Source organism: Phyllopteryx taeniolatus, chromosome 10 (assembly GCF_024500385.1).
Source record: "Phyllopteryx taeniolatus isolate TA_2022b chromosome 10, UOR_Ptae_1.2, whole genome shotgun sequence".
Classification (NCBI taxonomy): domain Eukaryota; kingdom Metazoa; phylum Chordata; class Actinopteri; order Syngnathiformes; family Syngnathidae; genus Phyllopteryx; species Phyllopteryx taeniolatus.
The window spans coordinates 24222620-24233198 of record NC_084511.1 but is presented as its reverse complement, the minus strand read 5'-3'; the positions used below and the strand labels follow the sequence as shown (position 1 = coordinate 24233198).

Here is a 10579-nt window from a genome sequence, read left to right as displayed (position 1 = left end):
ACCAGCTTTTTTGTTTTAAATAGAATACAATTTCTCATACTTGGCCAATAAGTTCTAGTACTAATAAAATGACAGTCATGTGATAATTAGACATGTTTTATTACTAGTAAAATACACTTTGTCATATGTGATATAATTAGACAGGCCTTGTGTCTAACTATATCACTGCTGGCTAATCCTCTTATCCCCAAAGAAAATCCCATGAATGCCAGCCCCCAGTTTTTGTTTTATTAATATGCCATTTCTGATCAATACACCGTTCGTCACTATTTGCTCTTTGTACACGGAAGGCAAGGCAGTCAGCAAAAAAAAAAAAGATTGTTTCTTAAAATTTGGTCATTTAAATAATATCCTGTACATTGTGATGATTCAGCGAGGGTTTTGTGAGTGTGCAAATGGACGTCAAAACAGACACTTCTGGGGCAAAACCCCTTCATAAGCACTGATGTCCAAGAGGGAAACCAATTAGGGAGAAGTTCACAAAGTCCATTATGAATGCTCTTTTTGTTACATAATCCGTCTTGAGCACTTCGGACTAGCTCAAGCTTCTGTCGGCAAAGTTTCGCTGGGGTCGGTTCACGTGCACCACAGATGCTCTCACTTACATTTGGCGGAAAAAAATGGCTGGAAATCGGCGATGAAAAAATATCTTTGAAGCAACGAAGTCCAACGGTAAGCTTGCAGTTTGGCTGAGAAAATTTCACATATGAACAAAAATCTAAATTAAGAGTTTGCAGAATCAAACCATTAGATTATAGCTATAAACATTTATGAATCATTGGTCAAAATACAATTCAGAACAACTTTCAATCCAATCGCTACAAAATGGGGCTTTAAGATAACTTCTTTTTTCTCCCACATGGAAAAAGTTCTCCACTCCTTCGTAGGATTAAGTCAGTATTCCTTCTGTGGGATTCCCAAGCTTCCGTATGAAGGTCTGTCCTTCAAAAAAAAAAAAAAAAAAAAGTCCACCTTTTGTTGCTGTGATCCTTCTCACGCGAAGAAGACAACAAAAATGATGAAGAAGACGACGAGGACGAGGAAGATCTTGATCATCAGCCAGCGGTTGGACGACACCGACTGGAAGTACTTGAGGATCTCCGAATGGGCCGCCTCCACGTTCAGCTGCGTGTCCTCCACGTTAGAGTCGATCCTGAGAAAAAGGAGGAACAAAAACGCCCTTAAATCACACTGTAAATTACAAAACTAAGCCAATTATTTACATTGGAAAAATCATATGATCAAACTTAACATGATGGTTTTTGTGCACAAATCGATATGAATATTTATGTCTCTGGTGGGAGAAGCATGGTGCACTTGTATGGTTATTATAGCTGCCTCACAGTCGAGAGTTTCTGTGCTCAAATCTTGGCTCAATTTGTTTTTTTATCTAACTAAAAAAATTAATAAATAAATAAAATAATTTTAAAAGTCTGATTTACCCTTAAAATCTTTTAAAAATAAAAAGGAATACACATTTTCCTAATTTCTGAAAAAACATTTTTTATAAATTGAAATCTAATTATCCTCAATTGGTGGGTAGATAATGGTAAAATGGCATGAAAATATTTAATGTGCAGCTGATATCAGACGGTGGAACGTGGTTAACACATCTGTCTCATAGGCGGCAGGTTCTGACTTCAAATCTTGGCTCAATAAAAAAAAATAAAAAAATAAAGCAACCTAAAATCGATATAAGGAAAAAAGTACTTTCCCTACTATTTTCTGGAAATGTTAATATTAAAGTGAACAAAAATAGGACTGGTGAGTGGGGACCCTGTCTGGGTAGGAAAAATGACAAAATATTTATGTGCATCTGATGCCATACATTTTAAGTGGTTAGCAGGTCTGCAAAATAGGTGATAGAATCAGGTAATTGTCAATTATTATTATTTTTTTAATCTGTCGAGAAAAAATACACCTCTCCTGGTGGGTGTGGTCCCAATTTGGGTAGCTCATGAGGAAAAAAAAAAATGCCATTAAAATATTTAATATGTGTGGTGGGGGTTAGCTAGTCAGCCTCGCAGTGAGGAGATCCCGGTTCGAATCGCTATTGTAACATCTCTGTGCGGCGTTTGTATGGTCTCCCTGTGCTTGCGTGGGCTTTCTCTTGGTATTCCGGGTTCCTCCCAGTGAGAGTGTGAATGCGTGTTTGTCTGCACATGCAAAGTACGATTGACTGGCAACCGGTCAAGAGTGTACCCCACCTCTCACCCGACGCGCTAGAGGAAATGTATGGCTGTCTTTGACAAACCTCTGGATGGTCTCCTCCTGCTCTTTGACCATGTGTGCCAGCTGCTGGAATATGGAGCCCAGTTCCACGATGGTGCTCTCGATGTTCTGCATGGTGTCTGCGCGGCTCTGGATGTACGAGTCCTGTACAAACACGCATGGTCTTTTTTGTTAACAAGCACGACTCACAAGGTCTACTGGTCAACATTATGGCACAGAATCTTCAGCTTTAAGCTTCAAGTGAAGGTGGTTTGTTTTGAGTAATTTAACTACCGAATACATTTATGTAACATGGGTTCATATGATATTGTGTCCACGCTAGAAGCGTGTCTGTTTTGAGTGCTTTTCCGCCATCTTGTGGCACCTATACGCAATTACATAGCCATTTTGTTGTGTAGTAAACCAACCTGCTCATCAATGAGCTGGAGCTGGAGGGGGTTGGCTTGAGAGTCCATGTCAATGGCCACGTCGCCCAGACTCCGGGACTCGTCCTGCATCAGGACCGAGCTCTCTGCAGGTTGAGAGCACAAAGAAGACGCGCGTTCAAAGCGCTTACACGCACACGCACACACAGGCAGGCAAGCAAAGCAGAATGAAGGGGCGGGCTTGTTATGATATACACGCTGAGAGAGGCAAGCGGTCCAGGGAAATACCTTTTACATTTGAGGTTGTAAAGCCCTGGTAGTCATTGCGCGGCTCGCGAGCTGCATGCGGCTCCTGGGCCCCTTTTTTGCGGCTCCCTAAAATATGTTTTCATTTTTGCATTACTAGAGTACCAAATACAGGGAGAGTCATTCACAGCTCGGTTTTCCCAAAAGCACACTGGTATTCAAATATGATGCAACTAAGTCCTTTTGGCATTTCAAGGAAAATGCATCATTCTTAATGCAGTAAGTCTTAGAAATTGCTTACAGCTGTCCCTTTTGTAAAAATATGTGCATTAAAATAAAGGCTCAGACTGTTACATCACATACAGTGGTTGACAATATATTAGATCAGCAGCCAATGCAAGGCTTTTAGGTACCATAGGTAAGTGACAATAATGGAAATGATAAGACTTCAACAGCTCACAGAAATGGAAAGATCCGCATAAAAGCACTCCATGATGCTGGATGCTCTGGTCCAAAATATTTGTTAAACACTGTATCGTGCCTACAAAAATCAAATCACTTGCTTTTAAAATTGCTTCCAGTACAAATCCTCCTTTTCACATGTTCTTGACCTTCTAAGGGAAGTTAATTATAGCAAGCATATCGTTTGAGAATCGGAAAAAAATGTAAGTGAAGGCTGCGAGCATTCCACTGGCAGGGTCAAACAAAGTTCTTTCTCCAACAGCAAAAAAAGTTTGTCTATGAATAATGGAAAATATCTAATAAAGACGGGTGGCCTCTCCAGGTCGGGGATGAGATCCTGCCCCAAGAGGAGGAGTTCAAGTATCTTGGGGTCTTGTTCACGAGTGAGGGAAGAATGGAACGGGAGATCGACAGGCGGATCGGTGCAGCGTCTGCAGTGATGCGGACTTTGTATCGATCCATTGTGGTAAAGAAGGAGTTAAGCCGAAGGGCAAAGCTCTCGATTTACCGGTCGATCTACCCTCACCTATGGTCACGAGCTGCGGGTCGTGACCGAAAGAAAGAGATCCCGGATACAAGCGGCCGAAATTAGTTTCCTCCGCAAGGTGTCCGGACTCTCCCTTAGAGATAGGGTGAGAAGCTCAGTCACCCGGGAGGATCTCAGAGTAGAGCCGCTGCTCCTCCACATCGAGAGGAGCCAGATGAGGTGGCTGGGGCATCTGATTCGGATGCCTCCCAGATACCTCCCTGGTGAGGTGTTCCGGGCACGTCCCACCGGGAGGAGACCCCGGGGACGACCCAGGACACGCTGGAGAGACTACATCCTTCGGCTGGCCTTGGAACGCCTCGGGATCCCCCCAGAAGAATTGAATGAAGTGGCTGGGGAGAGGGAAGTCTGGGCGTCCCTGCTAAAGCTATTGCCCCCGCGACCAGACCTCGGATAAGCGGTAGAAAATGGATGGATGGATCTAATAAAGACACTTTGGGAAAACTGATAAAGCTCGGCGGTGTTTTAAATTTAGTTAAAAATGTCTTGTTTAGTGGAATGCATGTGAAGGCAGCACATCTTTGAGAGGAGTTGCACAGTACACAGAAACAACAAACAACATTTTTTTGCGGTCATGTGACACAACTGGGTCGGATGTACGTTGTCAGTAGCGGTTTCCTGTATGTGCAATATGTGTGGCAGCACAGGACGCCTTTTCGGTGGGAGTGAATGGGCGGGGATGTGACGACCCAGAGGAAAAAACCGTGAAATTATTTTCTAATTGCATCATGACATGTAAATCTTGGGGCTCTGTATGGGGCATTTACGCCCCCTTGAGGAGAGATAAGGTGTCTTCAAGGGTTTGTGTTAATAAACACTGAATTGAGATGTTGTCAATGTCAAGGAAATATGTGTTTGAAAATCCCTGTATTTGGGGAAGCAGCTATGGTTAGCTTGTTGTAGGTAAAAAGTGACAGTGCCATGGCGACGTGTGTGTTCTTGCTTTGCTGAGTGGTAAATTAAAAACACAAGCTAACCAGCGACGCAAGTCTCATTATTGCTTGACAATCAGTAATTGCACATTGTGATCTTCCCTCCGTTTCTTGGTTCAAATGAATTGACATTACGCTGTACAAACAAGTTAGTATTTTCAGAAAGAAAATGTATGTGTATGTATATTAAAGTAAATTATTGATTCATCAATTACCACTAAACTAATTATGAATAATACAATATAAACTGAATTATTACTCTCTTATAATAAACTTTTTACACATACACATTTGAACTATTTTCTTTTACTGCATCTACCTACGACCTGGCCCGCCTGTCCATTTTAAAACTCAAATGTTGCTCGAGCACAGGTTCCCCCACCCCTGACAGAGTAAACAGGAGCACGTCATCCTTACACCTGTTGTGCCACAACTTCACTGGTGAATGTTATTTGGAAGCAGTCACGCACTCTCACTCACACACGCACGCAACACACTGTGTTAGTACTAGTGTGGGAGGGAGGGGGGACGGGAGCGAACTTACTGAAATTATTAGCATTGAGTGGAGAGGTGGTGGCAGGAGGTTGGGAGAACTGCTCTCTCCTGCTGCGCTGCTGCTTCAGGTTCTGCGCACAAACCACAAGGAATGCAATAAATATGCCTCACATTGCTTCGGACGCCACATTGTATCGTAGCACGCGCCTCTACAAACCTCAGTTCTGACTTCCAGGACTGACTTGAAGTCATTGGACATTGAGGCTAGTTTGGACTGGTGGGGGGAGAAAACAAAGACGTTAGACAAAGAGCAAATTCTGTGCATCCTCTTTCAACTGTGGCTATTCTAAGTGAAATACTTCAAGGACAAAAAATGGTGATCAACACCATCGATAAAAAGGACAAGCAGATAATAGAAGTTAAGCAAGAGCGTGCAATTGATCGATTGAATAAACTGGAAAGAAGATTTTAATTATTAACAAAATAAAACTCACACCCAATACTATAAGATGTTTTATTTTCTACTATAAATTATCTCGCTTACTTGAGAATATTTTATTTATTGGAGAATTACCTTTTTTTAACTTCATCATTAAAATGTCTTCCCATTTACACAAAGTAGAAGGAATTGTTATATGTTTTGCATTTTGTTTCCCTACTATAACAAATGTGAACCTAACACAAATAGTGTGTATGTACATATGCATCTATGTAAATATGTGTATGATCGGTATTTATGTATGTAATATTAAAGTATGTGTGTTAGTGTATTTATCAGTGTGTGTGTGCGTGTGTGTGTATATGTATTTACCTGTAAGGACACCACAATGGTGTTCGAGTGGGTTTGGATGTGTTTGCCCCCCGGAGCTCCACGTGACTTGATCAAGTCTTGCAGCTGTGCTATCTGTTTGTTTAGGCTGTTAATGTCCTACAAAACGCAACAAACATGTAATTTAAAAAAAAATAATACTTACAAGTGTATTTTGCAAGTGTTGCTGTTCCCTCACCTGTTTAATGATATACGTTAGCTCCTCAATCTCCACCGCCTTGTCATCAAATAGAGATTTTCTTTTGGCCACTGTAAACAAAAACAAAACAAAACAAGAAAAAAAATGGTAAAAAGTGTCAGCAAATAGATATTGATAAATAACTAATAATTAGGCAGGAATTACAACGCAGGTATCTTACAAATTGTGAGCTTTTCCAGCTTGGCAAATGTATTGCTCAGGTCTTTTCCAATTCTCCTGCAAGGACAAAGACAAAGAAACAAATCTGTTTTTATATTGTTATGAAGGAGATTTAAGGGACACAAAAAATAGAAAATGAGAATAATGTCACAACAAAAAGTTATTTTTTAAAAGGAAATAATACTATGAGAATAAAGTAGGAAGCTTTTCTTGTAATACTGCGAATATACAGCAAAATATAAAACTTTTTTCCTCGAGGGTTTCATCCAAACATCCAAAAGAGACAACACTTACTTGGCCATGACTGTAAAGTCACTGCGCTGCCTGAGAGCACTGAGAGCTGGTTTACTGGGCTGCACTCCATTCTGTGGAGAACACAAAGCAAAAAAAAATTTCTGGGCAGAAAATTTTAGGAAATTTTCCACACATAAAGTGGCCTAAAATCCTTAATCTGTGTCCGATTCTTACACGCTATGGGTCATTTTGTTCGTGTAACACTCCGCTATCCAATATTTATTTTGATACAAAGGTATTTTGACATTATTTGTAACATACTTAAAGATACCGGTTTATTCCTGTAATACAGCGGTACCTTGCCCGAAGAGTGAAACGACTTTCAAAATACGAACTGTCACTGAGTAAATTTTTGTTGTTGTTGTCTTGCTTTGCGGGCAAAAATTAAGATTTATAACTGCTAGATGGTGGCAGTGAACTTCACATAACACAGAATTTTGGCAGATAGTGAAAAATTCTTACAAAGAGAGGCTAGAAGTGCTCACTCCAAGCGGTTTACTTTATTGCCACTCCCAGTTGAAGTTTACTAAACTGAAAACAAATAGAATTAAACATTGTGTATTTAACCAAACTTACAAAAGTCCCCAAGCATTTTTTATTTAATTTTATGGCAACAACAACAAATCTATAAAATTGATAATTAAAAGTGTTAGCAACGAATTTCAATTTGTTGTATCGTGCAGTTATTCCCTGGTGTGTGTGTGCGCCGTTCATGCTGTGCACGCCTTGGCCTCTTTGGGGAAGTGTGGCGATAACATAAATTCATTAAAAAGACCAGAAGAAGGTAGCGATTCAACTGCATTAAAATGTAGCTCATTTTCACAGAGTAGGAAGAATATATGCCTGTGAGTATTGCTATATTTTCCTTGTATGTCGCTGCAGTGTTTGTGTGTGAATATTCATTATTTGGAGCTATATCAGTACAGTTTCTTCAGCGGTAGCGCTGCTAGCCTGTCAATGGGATTTTCCATTAAGTTGTTAGCATTAACATGGCGATGTTTCTATAACAAACTATCCATTGTATTAAAATATACGTGTGTAATTCTTATTTTGTTTTAGAGTCAACTTCAACTGGAGTGTCAATAAAGAGCTGCCTTAAAGCAAGCAAAATTGGACTCATTATGAGGAAATGCTCTGGCGGGGCAGAATGAGGAACACTCAGGGAGGGGGGCTGCGTCACCCGATGCCGTAAAATTATCGATACGGAAAATGGATGGAAAAAGGTAAGTGTTGGGAATGTGCAAATGGCTGTATGTACTACACTATAACTGGGGATGAAAATAAATGATTTGTAGTTGAAGTACACAGGTCAACCTGCTCAATACCAGGTAGACTTGTCTGTGTAGATTATATTATTATAGCTCTATTTATGCCTTGGTGGGTGTGTTCCCCAGGGGTGGCCAACAATAGGGTGTTGTTAGTGTTGCCCAGTGTGGTCAGTGAAACGACTGCCCTGCGTACCAATCAGTCGACGAATCAACATTTAATTATTTTCTTTTTTAATTATTCATAATTCATTACTTCAAGAGCTCTGGGATTTTCACACAGCAACCTGTTTGTGCACTACCAATTTGAAATAATATCCTGGATTTTAATAAAGGCAGGCCAAAAATGTTTTCATCTGATTCATCGAGAAAAAAAATTGGCTGACAAATAAGCATCTTTATTCCTGGAGAATTTTGACTTTATCGTACCATGTAATGATTATGTTTTTCTTCTTTTCAGAGTGGCCCTGACATTCCAAATCTTAAACGTGAACGTGGAAAAGAGAAGTAAACAAGGAACCAAACAGAGTAGTGACAGTGAAAACACACACTTTGGGGTAAAACTCCAGGCGTACTGTAAATATTAAAATGAATCTCGTGGACAAACCTGTCTGCCTTGGAGAGATTTGCAGGCCGACTGGAACTCGATGGTCCGGTCGCGGCAAGTCATCCTGTCGCCGGTAAAACGCTCAGCACCGGCCCGCTTCTAGGTCGGCGGCTTAACGGCCCCCAGGGAGCAGCAACGTCCTCGTCGTTGGAGTGGGACTAATGGCGAACACACACAAACCAAGAACAAACGTCGATATGAGGGGAGAGGGGAGGGGTGGAATAAAATAAAATCACATGCCCCAAACACACTTTCTGTATCAATAAGAGACGTGTCCAAGCGTCATTGAGAAACTCAAAACAAAAGCTGATTACATACGCTGAGCTGTAGCCTTTAGCTCGCGGTAGGCTGTGTGAGCTTGTCAAAATTAAAAACATGAATAATATACGAACCAGCTCATGTTGGAATTTAAAATAAACAACAATACTTTGGTGAGTTCTAAGGGATAATCTGTGTCTTACTCTCGACTCGAAGGCCGTCGTTGACGTCACAGCCCATCGCTGCCTAGCCGGCTAAGGCTAACGTTAGCATCAAAATGCTAACAGGTCGTTTCGTATAGTCCATCCGGCTTTACCTCGCTCTAATTCGACCAAACGTGTCCCGCAGAGCTTAAACAACACGCGTGGAATAATAAACACACATAAATTGTGACTTACTTGTGTTCAAAGCTACACCATTTTCCTCTCAATGTTACTGGTAAGGGGGGCGCGAGGGGGGGGGGGGGGAAACAACAAGAAGGCAATCACTCTGTTAAAGTGCCGATCCGGGGCATTTCCGGCTTTTACGTCACTGCCACGTTGACTTAAAATCCTGTAAAAATCCCACGTAGTGGCACCTTTTTACCATCAGAGGCCGCCACATTCTCATTACCTATTTGTGGCGTGGTGAGAAGAAGGTAACGATTGACAAAAAGACTTACGGCACGGGTGCTGAGGCAGGTGATTTGACGTCACATGATGAAAGTAAAAGCACACAATATTTTATATTTTTAATATTTTATAATGACAAAAATATTTTTTTTAAATAAAAGGTATCAAGTGAATGCCTTTATAGTCATGACGTTCTGGAAATATCTTAAACAATTAATAACTGCCACCAAAGCCCATGTCAAAAGCATTTCTAATTGTGTGATGTATTTAAAAAATCGAATTATGTTGATACACTTGACACAGGAATTTTAGCATGTCGGAACTTTATGACAAATACATAATAAATAATAACATCAGACAAATGAATAGTCAATAAAAAATGCTTGTTGCATAAACGTCTGGTTATTTATATCAAGTTGTGATACACATTTAAAAACATTCTACAAATATTAAATTAATATAATACAGTCATTAGTATCTGGAATCACACCGACCCTTAATTAGACTATATTATATAGAATGAATGAATGGATTCTAATGGGTTGTGTGATTGAAATCATTGAATTGAAATCAGTGAATTTAAATCAGTGATTTCATGTTGAGTAAAACACTAAAAAAAAATTTTTAAATTGAAAAGAAAATATCCGATTTTTAATTACATTTTTTTAAATCAATGGTGGAATATCAGAATGTTGGAATGTTTTGACAAATACATCATAATCCGAATGACATTAAGCCTCCGTTAAGGAAGGTTGTTGCAAACAAACCAAATTTACAACTGAATGAGAAATATTTGCATTTTCAAAAGATGGAGGAGGAATTAGTCGACCGATAATTGTGATTGGCTGCTGCCTTTGACCTACAGGAACTATGCATGTACAGTACATCTAGTCATGTATATAAAGAGCGATAACAGCCAGTAGGCTCTCTGATGTCTTCTACTGGTACCAGCATCCTCTGTTTGACACGAGCGAACATGCCCAGACCACAAATATGCCCTCACCTATTTACCCCCCCCCCCCCCCCCATACCTCACTATACAACCCCAAAAAACATTATGTTTCCACCTCCCTGCTTG

The 10579-nt window shown here is 40.3% G+C and overlaps 1 protein-coding gene across 4 annotated transcripts; it reads right to left on the bottom strand.

Annotated features, from left to right (window-relative positions):
• Positions 1-80: 80 nt before the first annotated feature.
• stx5a (syntaxin 5A) lies at positions 81-9399 on the bottom strand. Of its 4 annotated transcripts, none has more exons than XM_061788046.1 (12): positions 9289-9399; positions 8633-8790; positions 6761-6831; positions 6468-6523; positions 6287-6357; positions 6091-6207; positions 5497-5553; positions 5329-5410; positions 2886-2972; positions 2640-2743; positions 2255-2376; positions 81-1153 (listed from the first exon to the last, which is right to left on the bottom strand). In XM_061788046.1, exons 2-12 carry the CDS (start codon positions 8693-8695, stop codon positions 994-996), a joined length of 990 nt encoding a protein of 329 aa, XP_061644030.1. In that variant the 5' UTR covers positions 8696-8790; positions 9289-9399; the 3' UTR covers positions 81-993. The 4 variants fall into 4 exon arrangements, with proteins under 4 accessions (XP_061644030.1, XP_061644031.1, XP_061644032.1 ...); XM_061788047.1 differs by lacking the exon at positions 9289-9399 and adding an exon at positions 9094-9256; XM_061788048.1 differs by lacking the exon at positions 9289-9399 and adding an exon at positions 8455-8506 and having other exon boundaries at positions 8633-8762.
• Between the last annotated feature and the right edge of the window lie 1180 nt (positions 9400-10579).